The sequence below is a fragment of the Pongo pygmaeus genome, chromosome 1 (genome assembly GCF_028885625.2).
Source record: "Pongo pygmaeus isolate AG05252 chromosome 1, NHGRI_mPonPyg2-v2.0_pri, whole genome shotgun sequence".
Classification (NCBI taxonomy): Eukaryota; Metazoa; Chordata; class Mammalia; order Primates; family Hominidae; genus Pongo; species Pongo pygmaeus.
Genome location: NC_072373.2, coordinates 7,351,759 through 7,375,719, shown reverse-complemented (window position 1 = coordinate 7,375,719; position 23,961 = coordinate 7,351,759). Strand labels below are relative to the sequence as shown.

General features: G+C 40.3%; 1 protein-coding gene across 8 annotated transcripts in view; it reads left to right on the top strand.

Moving 5' to 3' along the window:
• The window catches only part of WDR64 (WD repeat domain 64), a 150,941-nt gene that overhangs the window by 44,718 nt on the left and 82,262 nt on the right, over positions 1-23,961 (top strand). For all 8 annotated transcript variants that reach the window (XR_008501183.1, XM_054478906.1, XM_054478925.2 and 5 more), the window contains one exon: positions 15,371-15,450. Coding sequence is in view for 7 of the 8 variants with exons in the window: in XM_054478906.1 (XP_054334881.1) it covers positions 15,371-15,450 (80 nt within the window). In the remaining variant the exon portion in view is untranslated. The remainder of the gene's footprint in view (positions 1-15,370; positions 15,451-23,961) is intronic.

Below are 23,961 nucleotides of genomic sequence, written 5' to 3'. Positions count from 1 at the left end.
ACTGAAGTCTCAGATATCTTTGTTATTGGAGAGGGATCCTGATCCTGACCCCAAGAAAAGGTTCTTGGACCTCACACAAGAAAGAATTTGGGGCGAGTCCATAGAGTAAAGTGAAAGCAAGTTTATTAAGAAAGTAAAGGAATAAAAGAAAGGCTACTCCATAGGCCAGGCAGCGACATGGGCTGCTTGACCGAATACATGTATAGTTACTCCTTAATTATATGGTAAACAAAGAATGGATTATTTCTGAGTTTTCTGGGAGAGGGGTGAGCAATTCCTGGAACTGAGGGTTTCTCCCTTTTTTAGACCATATAGGGTAACTTCCTGACATTGTCCTTGTGTTTGTAAACCGTCATGGCACTGGTGGGAGTGTCTCTTAGCCTGCTACTGCATTATAATTTGCATATAATGAGCAGTGAGGATGACCAGAGGTCACTCTCATGGCCATCTTGGGTTTGGTGGGATTTGGCTGGCTTCTTTACTGCAACCTGTTTTATGAGCAAGGTCTTTGGGACCTGTATCTTGTGCTGACCTCCTATTTCATCCTGTGACTAAGAATGCCTAACTTCTGTAAATGTAGCCCAGCAGGTCTCAGCCTTATTTTACCCAGCCCCTATTCCAGATGGAGTTGCTCTGGTTCAAATGCCTCTGACACCTTGATCTCTTCATTATCTCAAATTTTGTCAGCCCTCTCCTCTACTTTTTTCCCTTCCTATTGACCTGGACCCCAGGTTAATCATCTTTGATAATATCTCACCAGCATTTTCTTGGCCTTACATCCCTATCTGCTCACTGCATCTGATTGCAGAACCCCAACCCTTCTGTTAGCAGAGCCCTTAGCCTAGACTCCTAATCCCTTTACATGACTTTGCTCTACTTCCTGTCTCATTTTCTCCAGCGACTATTCCAGACTTCTGCCCCTTTCACTCTTCACTGATATCCTGTCCTCCTATATGATGACAAAACCTGGAGCCTCAAGGGGAATTCTTCAACACATCATACCTTTCAAAATTATCTCTGGCCGTACCTATTCTTCTTTTCTTTTTGTTTCAGAGGTTAAAGTATCAAACCTTCCATTGGTGACCTTATGCTCAACTCCTTCCATCTTCTCCAGGATCTTGCTGTCTCAGCTCTTCCACTGTCTCCTTATTTTCTTTCTCTATTTTTAGAGACAGGGTCTCACTGTGTCACCCTGACTGGAGTGAGCGGTGCAGGGTTGAACAGGCTAGCTGGAACTACAGGCAGGAGCCACCATGGCCAGCTTAAAACTCTTATTTTCAAACTATAATGCTCAAGTCTCTGTTGATATGAGTAACCCTTCCTTTGACCTACATTTTCCTTCTAACAATCACACTACACCTTTTCTTTCCTTCTTATTTTAACTTCCCAGAAGAGTACTCTGCATTCACTGCCTCCAGTTCCTTGATGTTATTCATTCCCTCCATAACCCTCTCTAATGTAGTTTCTTCCCTATCTACTCTGTGGAATCAGAAAGCCTCAGGACACTCAGCATTACTGATCTCACCTACCCTGAAACTATTCTCCTGGTTTCTGGGAAGCCAGAGTTCTCTCCCAGTATCTTACTGTTGGTTCTTTTTTCTTGTGATTCTTCTTTTCATGCCTTCTCTTAATGGTGGCATTCTCTAGCATCTGGTCCTTAGCCAACTTTTCTTCTTACATTCTATCCTCTTCTTGGGTGATAGTTGTATTCTTCAATACACTGCTAACTATGTACTGATGAAACCCAAGCTATCTTGAATTTGGGACTTATTCTTGCTCAACATCTGCACTTGGATATCTCATAGTCCCTCAGACTCATATGATCATATCTGAGCTTAACTTCCCCCACTCTAAAATATATACCTTCTATAGCATTTTGTATTTTGCTTGATGGCACTATGCTCCATCCATCACTCTAGCTGGAAACCTGTCACCTCACATGATTTTCTTCTCTTCCTTGATCCCCACAAACCAGTAATCGCCAAATTTGTCCATATTGCCTCATAACCACTCATGGAATCTGTCCTATCTTCTTTATCTCTATTCCTTTCACTCTCCTGGCCCTTATCTCCAACTGCCCTCTTGCCTCAATATTATCCCTGTCAAAACTATTGTTCATTAATCTTCCAGGGTATTCTCCTGAAGATGACATCCAAACATCTCAATACTTTTCACAGTTCTCTGTCCCCTCCCCACAGCACTTTCATGATCTAGCCCCCCGGATACCCCTCACTTCATCCCCTTCAGTGCCCTTCACTGCCTTGTACTTAGCTTCCTGTAAATCTGAACTGCTTGCTGCTCCCTTGAAACCCCCATACTGGAACTTTGGACATATTTTGAGCCTGAAATACCCTCCCCATTCTTCCTCTTCTTTCTGTCCCCCATCCTCCAGAGATCTTTAAGGATCAGATGGTACCTACTCCAAGGAATTTTCCTGACTGCTCCCCAGCACCTTTCTTCCAAGATAGGTTAGATACCCTTTTCATGCTGTATTAGTCCATTCTTCCGCTGCTATAAGGACATACCCAAGACTGGGTAATTTATAAAGGAAAGAGGTTTAATTGACTCACAGTTCCGCAGGGCTGCAAAGGGTTCAGGAAACATACAATCATGGTGGAAGGGGAAGCAAACACATCCTTCTTCACATGGTGGCAGGAAAGAGAAGAATGAGCAAACTGAGGGAAAAGGCCTTTATAAAACCATCAAATCTCATGAGAACTCATGCACTATCCCAAGAACAGCATGAGGGTAACTGCCCCCATGATTCAATTATCTCCCACAGAGTCTCTCCCATGACATGTGAGGATTATGGGAGCTACAATTCAAGATGAGATTTGGGTGGGGACACAGCCAAACCATATCACATGCCTCAATTTTTATTTATTGCATCTTAATTATGTTGAAAGATGTGTCTTTATAAGACACTAAGATTGGTGAGGGTTACCAATACATGCAACATTCACTTTCTGATTACTCCATTTTTTAGGCAAAACTACAAAAATAATTCCAGAAGAAACTCTACAGCAGCCATCTGAATATGTATTTACTTAGCAAATACTTATTGATGAATTACTATGTTTAAGACACTGTAGTAGGTGCTAGGAATTTAAAGATGAATAAGACTAGGTTGTTGACCTCATGTGTAATGAAGGAGAAAACAAATGAATGAATTCCCACAGAGGGTGATAAGTGCCATGATACAGATGTAAGAGAGGGGTATGATGGGAGTGCTTAGAACATCTTAGGTTAGGATTGTAGGGGTGGCGGGGAATTGAGGAAGGCTTCCTGAAGATGTCACAAATGCCGAATTTTGAAGAATTGGTAAAAATTAGGCAAAACAATTGAGAGGTAGCAGAGTGGATAAATAGACACAATACAGAAGTGGTGTTCACAAAGATATGGAAGAGAAAGAGAAGATGGTGAGTTCTCAAAATTGCAAATGGTTCAATATAATTGGAGAACTGAGTGAGAGAAGAGTTGGGAAAGATGAGGCTAGACAATCCAAACATGAAACGACCTGCATACCATGCTAAAGAGTTGGGATTTTAACCTGAAAGCTATCGGAAGCCATTGAATGCTTTCAACAAGAGAGTAAAAAAATGTTTTTGACAGCAGATCACCCTAACAGCAGAGTGGAGAATGGACTGGGGAAGGGCAAGCTCAAAGGAGGCAGACCAATTGATGAAGATCTGACAATACTACTTTAGAAGAGAAATGATGAGCATTTGGGCTTCACCAGTGGAAGTAGGGACAGAGAGAGAACAGATATTCTTGCATAACTTACAAGAATTGGTGGCCTACTGGATGAGAAGAATAAAGGAGAGGGAGGAATCTGTTTCCTTTTTTATTATTAGCATATTTATTGCATACCTATTTTAGACCAAAAACTAACTGTTCCAGGTAGTGATATAATATAATGGCATGCAAAAGAGACTAACAGCTCTCATGGGGCTCCTCTTCTAGTGGGAGAGACAGATAATAAACAATTAAATAAGTAGTACAAATTGAAGGGAGAGGATAGATAGTGAGGGGAGGCAGTATATTTGATAGGATGGTCAGGAGAGACTGCTCTGAAGAGACAACATTTGAGCAGAGATCTGAATGTGGTGAATATCAAATCATACAAATATCTAGAGGAAGAATGTTTGAGAACAGGTGACTGTCAGGCTTCTGGCTGGAAGGACTGTTTACATGGCACTATTTACTATAATAGAATATAAGTGAGCAAGGGAGCACTTTGCTCACTTGCTTCAAGGGAGCAAAAGAATTCTAATGTAACCTTTGCCAACTTATTTGTTGGCCATGTGGTCTTGGGCATGTTACTGATGTTATTTGAACCTCAATAACCTCCTTTATGAATGGAAATAGCACTAACTTTCTTATCTCAGGATTTTTGTGATGGTCAAATAAGCTGAGATGGGTGAAGGTGCTCTGGAAATTGTAAAATGCTATACGAATGGAAAGTATTATTATTTGCTTACAGTCCTTTAAGCTTTCCTGAAGAATGGACTTTTAAAGAACACTTTGATTTCCGTGTGCTGTCAAAATCCATGAAAATAATAAATACCCCAACACCAGAGAAAAGGAAAGGCACTCATATTTTCCTCTGGGAACCAATTATGATGATGCCAACATTCCCTTTGTTCAAGCATTAGGATCTGTCAATCAGGTTGTGAAGTTTGTGTTAGGCTTTAAATGAGGTAGTAATCTTTTTCTATCTAAAGACTGGACATCGTCTTCTTTTTGACAACAAAAATATGCCCTTCAACTAGCATGGTTTAATCAAATATAATACCTTTTGCGGGGAGTAACCTCAAAAGCAAAGTTGAGTTACGCACATTTTCACAATCTCCTTCTCTTAATTCACTCCATTCCATTTACACACACACACGCGTGTGCACGTGCACACACACACACACACACACACACAGCCATTCTTTGGGTTTAAAGCAATTTTTTGTTGTTTATATGTTTTTTTCAAAATGTATATTTGTAAATATTTGTAAGTTACGTAATGGTATTGTAGGGGCATTAAATTCCTACTCTCCATCGTGTTCCACAGGTTTGGTACTCAGTAATTGTGAACACTTAGATTATCTAGAAGGTTTTACTTTTCTGATTAACCAGTGCAATCTGATCTTTTCTCTGAACAATATCTACTTTGCAATAGTCAGGAGTTTGTCTTTGAGCCCGGTTCTGGGCTTCCTGGAATTTGGTTGGTAATGTATTCGTCTGAGAAGAACTCAGGAAGTCAGTTGAGTAGTAATGACAACCTCAGCAAACAGTGGTCATTGATCTGTTGAGTCAAACTCTAGATGAGCTTTTCAACTACTTCCTCACTTGGGCCACGCTCCTAAATCTAGAAGCTGAAGAGCCTTCTCAAGTGAGGTAGTGTAATCATATTTTCCTGAGCAGCTACTGCCATTGTAAAGTCATCTCAATAGACTGAGAATTGGGTCCACTCCATCCCTGGACTCAACATATTCCTATTTTTGTAATTTCCTATAATGAATCTTAAGTTGAGCCAGATAAAGCTGCATTTATACAATACATAATTGGCCAGCTGTTAAAATGGGAGCCAATAGCTCCCAAGAAGACAGGAAAAAAATCCTCTCAAAAAAATTTCCATTTCAGAAGTGATTACCATTCTGTTTGTAATTTTGTATGGTAATTTCACAAATGGAGTTCTGTACTAGCAAGAAAATAAACATCTGCAATTAATTATGCCATGCAAACATGTTGCCTGTTGCAAGACATAAGCTGAACCTTCAAACCCTTTGATAGCTCGACAGTTTCCAAGAGATATGCAACTAACTACTCAGAATTACTTTTCATTAGTTACCCAACTCAGAGGCAGATTATAATATTAGAAAGGGTATAGTGCCCCTTGGTAAGGTTGCTGCGGAGACAGAACTGGTTTCTGTCCTAGCACTCACTAACCCTGTGACCATTGAACACTTTACCATTAGTTCTTCTTACCTCAGTTTCCCCATCTTTAAATGGTAATGAATATACCTACATGATAGTCTTATAAAAATTACTTGTTAAATCATGTAAAGTGCCTTGTTTAATGCCTGACACAAAGTACTCAATAAATGTTGGCTCCTTTTCTTGTTCCCCTAAGAAAGATACTGAAAAGATTTAAAGGAAAAAAAAAAGAACTTGAATACAAAGGAGAAGAGATGAAGCTATCATAGATTAGTCTGTGCACTGGTTTAAGCTTCCTGTTCCTACATCTAGAGCAGGGATTAGCAAACTGTAGCCCAAGGCCAGATCCAATGAGTCACCTGTTTTTATAACATCCGCAAACTAAGAATGGTTTTTACATTTTTCAATGACTGAAACAAAAGTTTTAAAAAAGAATAATATCTTATGACCCATAAAATTGATATGAAATTTAAATTTCACTGCTCATGAATAGAGTTGTAAGGGAATCATAGCCATACTTATTTGTGTTATCTATGATTGTTTTCATGCTACAGTGGCAGAGTTGAGTAGTTGTGACAACAGAGACTTTATGGCAAAATCTACAATATTTGTTATCTTATTCTTTATGGAAAAAGTTTGCCAATGACTGATGTAGAATTTTCTATTGCACCCTCCCTTGCCCCTTGGGAATGGGCACAATATGGATCAATAAGAGGCAGTAATACAGAGTTAGGGCCACTTTTAAAAAATGCCTTACCTGAGGCATTCTGAAATTTCTTTCCTCTTATATCATAAAGGAGAAAACGGAAACGCCTTATTCCTTGTTTCCTGCCCTCATTCCCCACCAACTACCTCACCGTCACCGGGAGAAAATATTGAGGGACTCTGCTGACTCAATAGCGCTGCTTCTTCAGCAATCACACAGTTCCCTTGGGATGCTTCCCATCTGCAGCATTGCCTTCCATTCAGTGAACAACCCGAATCGTGTAACGCATGCCCCCTGAAAAGAGTCACCCCTTTACCTTCTACCTGATGACTCTGCTTCTCTCCCAGCATCACGCTCATTAATTCATGGAACAACAGGAGAAAAGTCTGAGACGAAGCATGTGGTAATTCAGCCAGGGACTTTTGATAGGGGACTCTATCAAAAGTTGTTGTTTTTTTTTTTTCTGTTTTGAAGAAACTGTCAGAAAATGTTTCTCTTTAAAATTGCTATCATTTCAGGGGGATCAGGGAAAAAGTCACAATGAACTTCCCAGAATCAATACATTTCTATTCTGTGTGACTCCGGGAAGTGGTTATTGTCAATCAGGTATTTGTCCCTTAAGGATATTCAAACAAATATTTATTGGGAGCCTTCTTATTCAAAGAACCGTGTGTATTAATCCATTTTCACACTGCTATAAAGATACTATCTGAGACTGGGTAATTTATAAAGGAAAGAGGTTAATTGACTCACAGTTCCACATGGCTGGGGAGGCTTCAGGAAACTTACAATCATGGTGGAAGGTGAAAGGGAAGCAAGGACCTTCTTCACATGATGGCAGGAGAGAGAAAAGTGAGCAAAAGAGGAACTTGCCAAACACTTATAAAATCATCAGATCTCATGAGAACTCACTCACTAACACAAGAACAACACGTTGGGAGAAGCCCCCACCATGATCCAATCACCTCCCACTAGGTTCCTTCCTCAATACTTGGGGATTACAATTCAAGATGAGATCTGGGTGAGGACACAAAGCCTAACCATATCACATGGTATCTACATTTTATCTTGTTATGAATGAACATCATGGGCCCACGTTGTACATGAAACTGTGAGTCTGGTGCCACTCTGTTATGGGTGGTGTTTACAGGTGGGGCTCACTAAGGTGTCCTGGCCAAGAGGACAGTCTCTTTCCTTCCCAACCCCACCCCTGCCATCCTGAGAAGGGAGCATGATGTGGTGGACCTGGGCTCAAGTGCAAACACCAAACTGATATCTCAATGCACTGGAAAGTATATGAGAAAACACTCTTCACTCTTAAAGTGCTATCGAAATGCTGGTTAATATTATCATGATAGATTTCTCACAAAATGTTTGATTTTTTATGCATGCTGGTTAGAGTAAGATACTTCTAGTAACAGAATGAAAAAGCAATCTTTCAAAGAATATGCAGCTGAATATGAACATGAAATACTGGAAAGCAGGCCATCTTTCATTTTCCAAATTGACATCAATTATATGAGCCTTTCTACTTGAAACAAGTTTTATTTAAAGGCACAGTTCACTCATTTGTAATTCATTTAATTATGTGGGCTCCTATCATTATTTTTTATAGGAAAATAGAGTAATTACATCTAAAGGGCAAATATCCTTAAGAAACTGAAATTTTTAAAATGGGAAGTATGAACACAATTCCACATGCTGAGAAATTTAAGTAAAAAGTTGTTAGATTTGTTCATAATTGGTTAATAGGGTATCAAATGGCTCTTTTCCTGCTGTCTTAGAATTTCAGCTAATGCCATTCTAAAGAGAGGTATAGTAGACCATCCTCAAGAATTACTGGAGAGGATCGTTCTAGACCCATGACCTTTACACCATCATCCCTTGCCAGCAAATGTGAATATGATACAACCAGCAATTCTAAAATAATTGAAAAGAGGGATTAAGGTACCTAGTTGTGGGCCAATGGGGGAATGCAGGGCATTTTGTCTGCCTTCCCCAAAATGGGAGTGAAGGTTGGGGCGAGAGCTTCTGGTGCTACAAAGCAAGTGCTGGTAGGTCCAGGAAGATCTACTCCAGAAGAGCCTAAAGTGGGGAAACGCATTTAGCTCCCCAGTAGCTAGTTGCTGAGGCTCAGAACTCACAGGCTTACCTTGGGCAAGCTTGACATGTGACACATGTACGCAATGACCACTACTCGCTTCCTCATGGAGAATTTATTTTTTTTCTTTTTAGAGACAATGTCTTGGCCTGGCGCAGTGGCTCAAGCCTATAATCCCAGCACTTTGGGAGGCCAAGGCGGGTGGATCACGAGGTCGGGAGATCGAGACCATCCTGGCTAACACGGTGAAACCCCATCTCTACTAAAAATACAAAAAAAAAAAAAAAATAGCAGGGCATGGTGGTGGGCACCTGTAGTCCCAGCTACTCAGGAGGCTGAGGCAGGAGAATGGTGTGAACCCGGGAGGCAGAGCTTGCAATGAGCCGAGATCACACCACTGCAGTCCAGCCTGGGCGATAGAGCGAGACTCCGTCTCTAAAAAAATAAATAAATAAATAAATAATAATAAAAGATACAAGGTCTTAATGTTACCCCGTCACCTGGACTGGAAGGCAGGGGCATGATTATAGCTCATTGCACCTTCGAGTTCCTGGGATCAAGCAATCTTCCTGCCTCAACCTCCTGAGTGGCTGGGGATACAGACGTGTGCCACCACGCCTGGCTAATTTTTCTTAATTTTGGTAGAGATGGAGTCTTGTTATGTTGCCCAGACTGGTCTCAGACTCTTGGCTTCAAATGATCCTCCCACCTTGGCCTCCCAAAGTGCTGAGATTACAGGTGTGAGCCGCCATGCCTGGCCCTCATGGAGAATTCTGAAGGCTGCAGGCTGGGCCACATTCTGACTTTCCTGGCCCTGGGTATTTTTGCCTTTATAGGTCCCTCCCACCATAATACTATCAATCTTACACATTATTTTTCATATACTTTTATGTCTTCAACATTTTTCTTCTGTCTTAGGAAAAATTCAGTATGTTTTCATGGGCCCTAAAAATTCTAATGTCCTATGACCCTAAGCTTTTATTTTTGCCTTCTGATTTTAAGTGCAATTAGAATATTTCCACGGGCCCCTAAAAGTACTTTGGGCTCCAGGCCTTGTGCCAGCTGTGCCTAAGGATCAGGTCGACCCTGGCTGGAGGAACCTGCCACAGAGTGGCAAGGCTGCATTCACACTGATACTGTCCAGCATCCTGTGAATTCCCTTTGGGCCACAGAAGGTAGCTTCGCTGGAGCCATCCTAATGGGAATTGGCCCAAGAAGATTTGCTGTTGGGGCGAGGTGACAAGATAAGACAGGGTAAAAGAAAATAATGCCCTTCCTGGTTTGTACTACATCCAGTTCAGTTCATTCAGCCAAGCAGCTATGGTGACAAAGTATGTCACTGGCAAACCTGTAAATGAGTCATCAGTTAGAACTTAACCACTTCTCATCTGGAACATTTAAGCATTTTCAAAAGTCTAAATACTGACTTTTGATTTGTGTTACTAAATTGAGACTCCTTTTATGAACTTTGCATTTGATAGAAGGATAACTACTTACAAAGTAGATTTAAATTAGTTCAAAAAACTGTTTTAAATATTTTAGAAGTATTCTTTCACATAGAGATATTACTATCTGTTCTTCCATTTAGTAAAGCTTTCTATCTAGCAGTGTTTGGTTATTTTGCATTATTTTTTATTCAATTTTTAAAAATCAATTTTTTTCAGGTGATTATTTTCACCCATTAAGACATTTTAACAAATTTTATTTAAATAATTGATTTGTAATTGTAGTGTCTATTTCAAAAAATATGAGAGCTATTCCTGCAAACTGGTAGCCTGTTAGCTAAATGCAGCTATAAAATGTGTTTGGGGGATCACTTATTTTTTTGATCTCTGCTTGTTGCGGTGAACCTGCCTTTCCTGTTGTGCACGTTGGCTGGCTCTGGGCCCGGGCTCCCCCTTTTCATGGGCATGCACTCTCAGTTCACCACAGCCCCCCTTCTCCCTGTGGTGTCACATCCAACCCCTTCTCCCAGCTAGTTTACCTGCCTGGCTGCTGCAGACTTTGAGTTTGTGACCCTCAACTGATGGACACTCTCACCTCTCTTCTTGAAGTTCACTGATGTATCTATCCCCTAGGGCAGTGTTGGGCGTAGAGCTGGCACTCATAAATGTTGTTGACTCACTGACTGAGGACCCACTGAGTAAGCCCTAAAAACTCTACTTCCTTCATAGGTTTTGCTGCCCCTGGCAACTTTCCTACCTTGCGTATTTCCCTTTTGGAGTACACTTAGAGTCAACTGTCCTCTCTCCTTAACTCTCTTACGAGCCCTAGACATTTTTTGACATGAAAAACTAATTTTTTAGCAATCTTAGACACAGCAGAACTTTTCAAACATATTACAAGCCTAAGCCTTTCCAATATAAAATTTTATAGCCAGCAACCTTCAAAGAATCCAGAAATCAAGATCTCTCACCACCCACCAGCCTGTTCTGATTTTGCTTCTTCCTCCACATCTAGGTGCATTGCTGCTCAGAAAGTATGATGAATTATGAGAGTCCTTATTCATGTATGTGTACCCCAACCAGGGACCACTGTGATAGGCTGTGCAGGCTGTGCCCCACACAGCTCTGGGATGCCATCCACAAAGGCTGCGCAGTTGCCCTGCTTGACCCCGCCCCAGCTGCAGCTATAGGGGAAGGACAGTATCTAAGATTTTACGAATGGAAGAAACTATTTAGGTCATAGTCAACCCTTGATTTCATAAGTGGGGACACTGTAGCTCAGCAAGATTAAGTGACTTTTCTAAGGTCATATATTTAGCAACAGAACACAGCCAGAATCTAGGTCTCCTGACCTCACGTCCACAGTACATTCTAAGTCCACTTTACCAGTTGGCCCTGTCCTGCTCCACCCACTCTATGGTAGGGCCCTATAGAAGTCTGCCCATCCCACCTCTTCTTTTTACTGGGGCTCTCATAAGAAGAGCCAAAGAGTGCTCATTCTTTCTTGAAACTATCAGGAGCCAGCCCATGTCCTGTGAGGTCTGCAAAGCAGGACGAATATACTCCAGGGGGTATGCAAGATGATCCATCAAATGGGGGCAGAAAACTCTAGAAGTTTTCTTTCCTTTAAATTATTATCTCATTATTTTATTGTTGTCTGTTTTATGTTTATATAATTTTAATTCAGTAATATATGAACATAATTTACAAATAAATGTCAGTGGTGTGCATGAAAAATAATTGTAAGAATTTTTTATGTTTTGAGACAGACTTCCCCAGGCCAGAGTGCAGTGGCACAATTTCGGCTCACTGGAAATTCCCCTTCAAGGGTCCAGTGGCTCCTGTCTCAGCCTTCTGAGTAGCTAGGATGACAGGCGTGCACCACCACGCCTGGCTAATTTTTGTATTTTTACTAGAGACAGGGTTTCAGCATGTTGGCCAGGCTGGTCTCGAACTCCTGACCTCACATGATCCGCCCGCCTCGGCCTCCCAAAGTGCTGGGATTACAGGCATGAGCCACTGCACCCAGTCTTTAAGAAAAATTTTAATAGACATTTATGACTCCACCCTTGGAGAGTCTGATTTATCAAGTTAGGGCTGAGGTCCATGTTTTTTGTTTTTGTAAGGATGGGGTTTCACCATTTGCCCAGGCTGGTCTGGAATTCCTGGGCTCAAGCAATCCTCCTACCTCGGCCTCTCAAAGTATTTGATGACAAGCGTGAGCCACTGCACCCAGCCTAGGAATTTCTTTTTTAATATCCAAAGTGATTCTGATGCACAACCAGATTTTGGAACGACTACGCTAAGGTCTTGAGCATTCTGACCTAGGTAAAGTTAAGATGTTGATAAAGTTGTATATACAGGTCTAAGGATAACTATTTACTTTAGGCTTAAGGAAGAATAAAGTAATTTAATTGGAAAAGCTACGTATGACCCATGGTATCCAGTATAGACTCAGATGAATGCCTGAACTGCTGAGTATGGATCTCTCCTTTGTGATGCTCAAATTTAGTTGAGCAAACTTTTTTTCACATCTTTTTCTGACATTAAACTAATAAGATATGTTTCAGCTGAATCATAAATCTGCATCCGCCTAAAGTTTGCAGTTCAGACTTTATTTCCATGCTGTCTCACTGATTTTGTGACTGTGCTCTGAGGACTCTATGGACTTTTGTTTATTTTGCATCCATTTCTTTCATATTGAGAAATATGAAAGTTCAATAGTTGGGCAGCTATGGCAAGAATTCATTCTTGCCCGAGGTCTAGGGTGATAATTGCAATGCAAGATATTTCTGGTTATTACCCCTTAGGTTCAATATCTCAGACACAACTCCAAAATATAAACTACATTAAAGTTAGGCTTTGGCCAGGTGCAGTGGCTCATACTGTGGTTCCAGCTACTTGGGAGGCTGAGGCAGGAGGATCGCTTGAGCCCAAGAGTCTGAGGCTGCAGTGAGCTATGATCATGCCATTGCATTCCAGCCAGGGCAACAGAGTGAGACTCTGTCTCTGCTAAAGAAAGAAAGGCTTTGTGAGCCCCAGTTTCTGTAAAGAGATACATTTTAAAAAGTATAGTCCAGTGGGTAAAGGGAATTAAAAAGGAACTGCAGTATCTTTCAAAATTATAAATACATATACCTTTTAACTTGCAATACTATTTCTAGAAATTCATATATATACAAAAATAGAAATACTTATATATACAAAAATGGCCCTTTCACAAGAGACTGTTTATTACAATATTATTTGTAATCACAGGAAATTTGAGACAGGTGGGTTCTCCTCAGACATTAAATAAGTGCTAATTTAGTAATACAAAGGAGTATTTGGTGGCAATACAAAAAAGAACAGTTTTAAAATATGATTTAGACAGCTTTTCAAAATACATTATTAAGTGAAAAAGCAATGAGCAGAATGGTATATGCTACCCTCTGTATTTTTAAAAAAGAAAAGGAAAAAAAAAGAAAAACATGTACATACACAGCAACAAGGCCAGGTTTCTTCTTCCCTGCCCCTTCCCTGCTTGTGTGTCTCAGATCTGCAAGTGCCTCCTCCCAGACCTCCTTGTCTGGGCATCTTGTCTAGGCTCCTTCTGGGTGGCCCCTGTTTTCCAATAACCCTGTTTCCTCCTGTTACCCCATCTGATCAATGGAAGTAACAGCTTTCAGCTGTTGCTAGTCTCTGAGGTCGGTATTATTATTGTCCATTGTCTCATCTACTAAGTGAGGCAACTGAAGCATGGTGATGGAGCCAGGATGGAAGCCCACACATTGTCACTCAAGCTTGAGCTTTTTTAACCATGGCACAATACTATTCACAGATACTAACACCCAAAACATACATATGAATATTATATAGTAGATGCTACATGCTTTAAGGGAGAATAAGACAAAAGGCAGAGTTTCACTGGTGGAGATGGGTGGGAAGGTGGGAGGGTGATGTCCAGGAAAGGCCTAAGAAAGTTACATTTAAGCTGACACCCAAAGGAGGATGGTTGTTAGTGGGGCTGGGGCCTGGGAGATGAACATCTCTGGCCTGTGCAAAAGCTCTTGAGGACAGAAAGAGCTCAGTATGTCCAGAAGGGAGGCTGATGAGAGAGACTAGTATAGCTGGATTAGAATCCAGCACAGGGGCAAGAGGAGGGCATGGGGTGAGCCTGGAAGGGTGATAGGGATCACTCAGGGCCAGGCCAGCCAAGTAAAAGAAATGAAGTCTTCTTAGAGCACCAGGGAGCCACTGGAGAGAAGTGATGTGATCTAATTCATATTTTACAAGGGTCACTCTGTCTGCAGCATGACAATGGGATTTGGGTTGGGAATGAGGAAAGAAGAACGGGCAATAGTGGAAGCAGGCCAGGCGCGTGGCTCACGCCTGTAGTCCCAGCACTTTGGGAGGCTGAAGCAGGTGGATCACGTGAGGTCGGGAGTTCGAGACCAGCCTGTCCAATATGGTTAAACACTATCTCTACTAAAAATACAAAAATTACCCGGGTGTGGTGGCACACGCCTGTGATCCCAGCTACTCAGGAGGCTGAGGCAGGAAAATTGCTTGAACCTGGGAGACAGAGGTTACAGTGAGCCAAGATTGTGCCACTGCACTCCAGCCTGGGTGACAAAACGAGACCCTGTCTCAAAAAAAAAAATAGTAGAAGCAGAAAAATTACCAGTTTATTGCAGTAGTTCTGGGGAGAGAGGATGGAGAGTTGAACCAACATACTGCAGTGGGACTGGGAAGAAGTGGTCAGATTTCAGGTATATTTCAGAGGAAAAATTAACAGGACTTGACAGCAGATTGGATGTGGCTGGTGAGCAAGGGAGAAGTGTCCAAAAGGGTTCCTGGCATTATGTGCTACCCAACAGACTCACTTAACCACCCAATATCCTTTCCTGATTAAGACCTTATACAGGTCGGCCCATCCTCACCACAAGCAAAACCACAAACCCAGCATGGAGGGCTGGATTTTCTTTTAAACAGGAACAATACAAAGTACTATGTGAATATCACCACATAATGGAGTAAGTAGATTCTTACTGTTAATTACGACTTAATCATTACTTATAATATGGCCTGTGGGCAAATGGATTTATAACCAACTTAGAAATGAGCCTATCAAACATAATCTATTTATAAGTCAGAATTAACTTGATAAAGAAAAATATATACGTTTTACATCTAATTTGTGTTTTCCAGGCCTGTCAGAGAGTTTTCCATGCCAAGAGGAGCAAACACTTTTTGCTACTGTGTTAAAGCAAATGTGATTGTCACTGGAGGTAAGAGGATGGTTCACATTACATACAGGTTTTCTACTTTGCAAACATTGTTCTCTTTGAGTTTTGGTGCTGGGAAAAACGCATTAGGGAATTTACAAATTTGTATCAAGTCAAATCTGTTTGTCTTTTTCTTTCTGGCGTCCGGATTTGATAACATACTTAGAAAAGCCTTCTTCAGCCCAAGAGTGTGTGAGACAAATTTTCCTGTATTTTACTAGAATTTGTTCTTATTGTTTTGTTTTGTTTTACCTTTAGAGCTTTAATCCCTCTAGAGCTTATTTTTATATGTGAGAGCATGAGTTCCTGGGTCTCCCAGGAGACCTGGAGCCCTCGGCACTTATGTGTGTGTGTGTGCCTTTTTCTGGAGAAAAATTTCAAAATTTCATCAAATCCTCCAAAGGAGATCATGACCAAAAAAGGTCAAGAGCCAATGGTTTAGAGTTAACAGACGAGAAGACCAAGAAGAGAATCATGAAGAATACCAACATTTAAGGGATAGGTTAGGTAGAAAATAAGAAAAAAGGTTATCTGCTAAGAGGAAGGAAAAAGGTAACACAATAAGTTTCGGGGGGAAGGTAGGGGACTGAAATGATCTTTGAGACTCAGACTCCTTATTTATAATACTGGGGTTTTAATATCCATAGGATGGCCTTGAGCCTGGGCCCTGGAGTCAGACTATGGGGGTACAACTCCTGGCTCTCTCACTTGCGAGCTGTGTGGTGGGCAGGCTATTCATTCCTTTAAGCTCCAATCTCATTTGTAAGTGGAATTGATCATAGTACCTACCCATAACGTTGTTATAGGAATTAAACTGACTGGGCTCCATGGTTTACACCTGTAATCTCAGCACTTTGGGAGGCTGAGGCAGGAGGATTGCTTGAGCCTAGGAGTTCAAGACTGCCCTAGGCAACATGAAAAGACTGCTAGTCCCCGCTACTCAAGAGGCTGAGGCAGAGGATCACTTGAGCCCAGGAGGTTGAGGCTGCAGTGAGCCATGTTTGCACTACTGCACTCCAGCCTAGGCAACAGCAAGAGCCTGTCTCAAAACAACAACAACAACAACAACAAAACTAAACTAATTCAAAGTCCTCAATACAAATTTGTTACTAATAATACAAACAATAAGAAAATAATACCTGGCCAGGCGCAGTGGCTCACAGCAGTAATCCCAGCAATTTTGGAGGCTGAGACAGGAGGATCTCTTGAGCCCAGGAGCTCAAGACTAGCCTGGGCAATACAGTGAGACCTTGTCTCTAAAAAAAAAAAAATTAAAAATTAGCTGAGCATTTGGTGTGTACCTGTAGCCCCAGCTACTAGGGAGGCTAAGGTGTGAGGATTGCTGGAACCCAGGATGTTGAGGCTGCAGTGAGCCGTGACTGTGCCACTGCACTCCATCCTGGGTGACAGAGCAAGACCCTGTCTCAAAAAGAAAGGACGAAAGAAGGAAGGAAAGAAGGAATGAAGGAAGGAAGGAAGGAAGGGAGGGAAGAAGGGAAGGAAGGGAAGGAAGGAAAGGAAGGAAAGAAAGGAAGGGAAAGAAAGAAGGAAGGAAGGGAAAGAAAAAAGAAAAGAAATAAAGAAAGAGAAAAAGCAAGGGAGGAAGGAAGGAAGGGAGGGAGGGAGGGAGGAAGGAAGGATGCCTACTTCATAGGATGGTGTTTAAGATTAATTGAGATAATTTATGCTTGGTGTATAATAGGTTCTCAATAAATATTAATCCTCTCTGTTTAAACACATTGGCAAAATCACTTTGGCAAATGTGGAGGTTTTGTTGGGATAAAATGAAATTTGCAATTCCAGTTAGGAGACTGTTAGAAAAGACATGAGTCAGATGGAGAGGGTCTGAATTACTGTAGGTGCTATTATTTAAAAAAAGAAAGACTCGACCTCAAAGACATGGGAAATTAATTATTCATAAGACTTGAAGATGCAATGCTTTTGGGGATTAGTAAGAGAAATCAACCAGCTCCACGTTTGCACAGTGGGAGAAATGAAAGAGTACCAATTGTGTTGATAGTTACAAAGAAATTAGGAAGTGGGTGCTTACCTGGGGAAGGAGAACAAAAGAAAGCTCAATTGTGAACTTAAATGTCAAGTGTTGATTAGACATCCAAGAGAAGATTCCTTTTGGTGACAGGAGAAGATCTGGTTGGAGATGAATGATGTCAGAGCTCCCTAGGCTACCTGGATCTGGGAGAAGATGAGCTCCCAGAGGTTCCTCAAGGAGGCCAGGGTGGCCTTGTAAGAGACAGGAGGCATGTAGGCTTGCAAGACCTAAATGAGCAAAACAGAAACACAAACAAACATCAAGAAAGCGGCCTATATTGCAAACCCAAACTTTAAAAAGGGAAGAAACAATAAATATTTTTTTAAAAAAGAAGAAAACTGCGTCATCAATAAAAATATCAATAAATATTTCATTGGCAAAAGAGTTTACAGCAAAAATATCTATTAAAGGAGCCATGATGTTTAGTGAGTAAGTGCTACTGGCTCTGTCTATAGTAAGATTTCTTCAAATTTCTCACTCTCAAACATACACAGCGGGCGGTTTGGTTTCCTATCTAAAGTGTCCTGCCTCACCCCTGAAGTGCCTATATTGCTAAATATAAAGAGAGCTGAGCTCCTATTTCATGGCTGGGGAATCTCCCCTAAGGCCATAAAGTTAATTCTTTTTTTCAACTACATGTGCATTCAAAATGTATATTTAAATCTATGCTCAGCTTTGGGCCTTCTACAACACTAAACTGAAATTAGCTTATGGTTCCAACAGTATTACAAAGATAATATAGTAGTCTATTGGCAAGCACAACAAATAAAAACAATGCACTAGAAGTTAGAACAGCTGGGTTTAGCCATTGCCTGGCCAATCACCAACTCTGATTTTTCAGCAATCACTTAATCGCTCCCTTTTGCTCATTTTCCTTATCTGGTGAAAATGAGGAAGTGGGACTAAATACATTTCAAGATCCCTCTGAGCCTAAAATACTGTGATTCTATTTTTTAAATAACTGCCTGTTCACAGGGAGATAAACTAAAAATGTCCTTTGGAAAATTTGGAACCCAGTTTGCCAATTAGATGCTACTCAATATATAATTACAGCTTTGTGCACTCAGAAAAACCAAAGCATTAATTGTCCACAAACCTCTAAGACTCAAGTGAGGACATGAAGAAAAGAAAGGAAGGCATATGGATAAGAAGTCTGTAAAGAAGTGTGTGGGAGTCATGGATTGGGTAGGGAGCAAGTTTCTTGATACTTGGTAGTGATGATTCTAAGAAAAACAGGAATCCAAGTCTCTCAACCAAACTAATTACAGTTATTTAAAGATCTCCATACTGAGGTCTAGAACACATCAAGAAACAAATGCTAGAATCAGAAAAAGAAGTGGGATACTTTCAGAAAAAGACGTGGGTTACTTATATCCCAATTGCTTGATCCCCATTGCTCCTTCCTGAGTTAATGACTGTCTTGGCTTATTACTTCCAACGGAAATGGGCACAGTTTTTGGTCTGGACCACACATCAGAAGGAAGACGCAAGAGATGAGGGAGGGAGAGCCCCTTGGTGTGAGAGATAAAGCAGCAAACACGTTTGAGAATCAAACTGCAATGAATCCTCCTCTCTCCGTTGCATGTCTTTAGTTAGGCAAAAATATTAGCCCTCTTCCTCTTTCAATGCAAACCCTGCACATGAAACCCTTTGAAAAAGCAGTACTTAAATATATGGCTAATGTGAAATTTGACTCCAAAATCTGATTGTCACATTATGCTGTCACATCAATCTTAACCAACTTCTCTTCACAGCCCTTTGCCCTCACACACAAAAGAATACAAAATGTTAAGAACTTACCAGTTTTTATAGGCTTTGTAATCTTAGTATTTTAATCATTTCTGGGGGAAAAATGTGTTTGGTAAAGTTTTCGGACTTAAACCACTTCAGTGTTTTTGGATTAAGTCATTTGACTCTCATTAACCTCAGTGTTCATTATATTATAAGACCCTCATCTACAGCTTGAAAACGTATTAATTATAGGTTTTCTAGCTCTCTCACAGAGGGAAGAAAACACTTAGTAGTATGACCGACAAGCAACTAATACTTTTCATCATGCATAATTTATTGAATTGTCACAGTTATGGAGCCTCTATTAGTAGAAAATGCAATTCCCAGTAACTGAAAACACATTTTCCTCAGGAGAGTACTCTTGTTGATTAGTGACTCAGCCAAGCACCATTGCTAAATGTACGGTATGTACCCGCTGATGACTCAAAATATACAATAAAAGCAGCTTTGCTAGGCATAGTTGAATGTGTTAAATGTGCAGGGACATTTGATGAGCTTCAAAAAAGCACAAGTTTTGCAGGGGAAAAAAAAAAAAAAAAGCCAAACCAGGACAGAGTGTTTACCAAGAAAACCTAAAAATTTCCTGAGCATTATTTTGGTGACCATCAAGAATATTTTTGATGAACAGTGTTTGCACTAGCCTTTTTAGGAATTAAGTTCTCAGTATGGAAGGTTCAGAGTAGAAACACAATTACCTCCCAAAAAGATATTTTGGGGGCTCTGCATGCATTTTTTTCATGTTTTGTTCAACAAATATTTTCTGCACAATTGCTATAGATTAAGCTATTAACCTTATAAAGGTCAGGTTGTATTCCTAACCTGCGAACATTTAAAGCCTAATAGTATAAGACAAGTTCATAGATAACTACAAAGTATAGCATGAATCAACATATGATGATGATGATGATGATGGTGATGGTGATAATAATACAGGTGAAATAATATAGGCTTTGAGAGCTTAGCATCTGTCCCTTTCTGCTAATTCTGCCTCCACAAAGCCACCACATATGATTCCATTCCAAGCAACGAAAGCAAGCAGAGCTGGAGGACATCTGTGGAGTAGGCAATAGGGAACCTCCAGAAGATTGGATTTTCTTCACAACGAATAATGGACAAAGCCATTAGTTTAAGAGGCCTAGATATTTCTCAGGTGGCAGATCTCTATTGCATTCTTCTTCGTGTGATATACAAGTCATAGATTTTCTTCTGGGGATATAGCCTATTGCCTAGCCTCATCATCCAGGAATGATAATGCCCATTTCAGGGGATGTCCTACCAACATGATGTAAGATCACCTGTGGGTGCAAAGCTTAGGTTCTGAACATGTCTGAATAGCATGATACATCTTGGCAATTCCCAATGAAAAGCAAATGCAGGCAAGATACTGCATTATTGGAATTAGTCAGTTTGAGTCATGTAACTGAATATCTGGTGAGTTTCTTACTACCTATAAAAATTCCAGATTGCCCTCTGCTTTCACTGTAGTGATGTCTCCCTCTGGAGCACATAATCATGAAATTTTAGAGCTGGATGGAGCCTTGAAGATTATAATTTTACATGAGGAAATCGAGGCCCCAGACAAGTCACACAACTAGTTAGCTGGCAGAGCTAAGACTGAATCAGTTCTTTTTGCACCCACTCAGCCCCGTGTTCTTCCTGGACCACAGAAATCTGGTTTACTAGATACTCTCTCTCTCCTGCTTTTTTGTGTGAACTGAGCCCGCTCATCTCATCAAAAGTGATGCACTTAGATGAAGTGACTCACCCAACTGAGAGAAGAATCTGCTAAAGGAAAGAAAACCCTCTCTTTGATATGTGACTTTATCTAAATTCTGGCTTCACACACACAGAAAAGAAAAAAAAGAAAGAAAAAATAGAAAGCAACAAAAAAACAGGAAATTAACTCTTTATGAACCATAATATTTATAGTATAAAGACCTATCTTCAGATTTAACGTACTCTTTACAAATAGTTGTTTACCCTCTATATCTCCTTACCTTATTGCTACTACTAGATTGTAAACTCTTAAGAGCAGGGATCATATTTCATATATCTGTGTATCAGTTCCTCTCCCCTAAATATAATCTAAATGCATTGTAGGAACTTAGAATAATAGTAATAGTAATTGTTAGTTTATGGTCCAGAAACTGTTCAGTTACACATTTACAACTCCACTCAATCTTCACAATAAAACTATGATGTAAGTTCCATTTATCCCCATTTTATAGATAAGAAAACTCAGATGCAGAGAGGCAAAGCAACTTACTCGAAGTCATAAAGCTAGTTAAGTGATAGAGCCAGGTTTCAAATCAAATATGATTCGCTCAAAATATTTGTCCTTAACCACTTCACGAGTGACTCTACAAGCCAACCCATTTACTTAGCAAACATGTATCAAGCGCTTACTACTTGCCAAACACTGCTATCAATGAGAACTACTAGGCTCACCAGATAATGGGTAAACAGATAGGTAAACAGACAATTATTAGTGCTGTAAAAGAAAGCTGAAGAAAGCACAGTAAAAACACAGAAGAAGGAGTCTGAACTCCGTTTAGGGCAGAGGAAGGTGATTAGGGAAGGCACTGCGGAGAGTAATAACCAAACTAAGTCTAAAAGGGTGTAAACTTGGGTCTTCTGAAAAAGTAGACCTTGGGCAGGAACAATATCTAGAATTTCTTTGTATCCTTCACATCTTGCAAAATACTAAGAACACAAAGGTATCAGAAGAGAAGGGGGAGCATAGATTTAAAAAAATTTCTAAGTGCACAGTTAACTTCTCAAGAGATTTTCTCTCTTGTTGTTAATAAGGGCAGCATGGAAGTTTGAAATTTAAGAAAATATTCCACTTCCTCATCAACCACAACCCCTAAAATATCTTGTTTGATGTTTTAGCCAACTTGAGCTGCCTTAACAAAATACTGTAAACAGAAAGGTTTAAGCAACAGAAATTTTCTGGAGGCTAGAAGTGCAGGATCTCAAATGGCAGGGAGAGAGAGGGGAGAGAGGGTGGGTTGGGGCAGCAGGAGCTGGTGTCTCTTCTAATAAGGACATTAATCCCATCATGAGGGCCCACTTTCATTACCTCATCAGAACCTAATTATCTCCCAAAGGCCCCCCATTTCCAAACACCATCGTGTTGGGGCTAGGGCTTCAATATATAAATTTGGGAGGGAATGAATTCACTCCATTGCAATTCTTAAGAAATGGAAACCAAGAATCAGCTATGCAATGAGTTTTTTTCAGCCTGCCTTTAATAACACTCCAAGAAGTGAGAGCCTTTGAAATGAACAAATGACCTTCCAAAAAAATTAGATGAACATTCAATGAAGATCCATTTTTTTTGTTTGAATACATGTTTTTCCCCTCTTTGGGCACTTGATAGTTAAACCTCTGAGCTGTGATTCATCATTCCAACAATGAAGTTATTGAAGTGGTTCAAAAAATATCTTTTGAATTCTTACTATAGATTATATGTGACAGTAAACAACAACAAGTCCTGTCCTCAAGGCACCTGGAGTCTAATAATGGTCCAGACAAATAATTAACTACGAAGGATGATGGGGATGAAAGAGGCACATAGGTAGGGCACCCAGGTTTGAAGAATATGGAAGTATTCTGGAATGTTATTGGAGGAAAAGCTATGCTGAGACTTGATGGATGGATTGGGATACTCAAAGAAGAGAAAAAAGGTAGAGAAAAATACTATGCTTTTTCATGAGGCCCAATAAAATAATCATAGAATTATGGAAGCATCTATCAAATTTGCCTGGTTTATAAATACCCAACTAACAAGTCACCTAATTATCCCTCCATACCTGAGATGCTCTTTCAGTGTGGATAATCTATCAAAATAAAAATCCAATATACATCAGGAAATACATCCTAATGGGTGGCCCAATATATAATACCAGATTAACTAGAATTACTATTTTGGGTTTTAAAAATTTATTTATTGTCTTTCTTTTCTTCAAATTTATTTTAAGTTCCAGGGTACATGTGAAGGATGTGCAGGTTTGTTACATAGGTAAACATGTGCCATGGTGGTTTGCTGCACAGATCAACCTATCACCTGGATATTAAGTCCAGCATCCATTAGCTATTCTTCCTGATCCTCTCTCTTCCTCACCACCCAGTGAATGTGAGTTTTTCCCCACCGTGAGTCCATGTGTCCATTCTCAAGGTTCAGCTCCCACTTATAAATGAGAACATACAGTGTTTGGTTTTCTGTTTCTGTGTTAGTCTGCTGAGGATAACGGCTTCCAGCTCCATCCACATCCTTGCAAAGGACATGATCTTGTTCCTTTTTATGGCTGCACAGTATTTCATGGTGTATATGTACCACATTTTCTTTATCCAATATATCATCGATGGGCATTTGGGTTGATTCCATGTCTTTGCTATTGTGAACAGTGTTGCAATTAAGATCCGCAGCCATGTATCTTTATAATAGAATGATTTGTATTCCTTTGGGTATATACCCAGTAATGGGATTGCTGGGTCAAATGGTATTTCTGTCCCTAAATATTTGAGGAATTGCTACACTGCCTTCCACAGTGGTTGAACTAATTTACGCTCCCACCAACACTGTAAAAGCATTTCTTTTTCTCCGCAACTTTGCCAGCATCTGTTGTTTCCGGACTTTTTAATAATCACCATTCTCACTGGCATGAGAT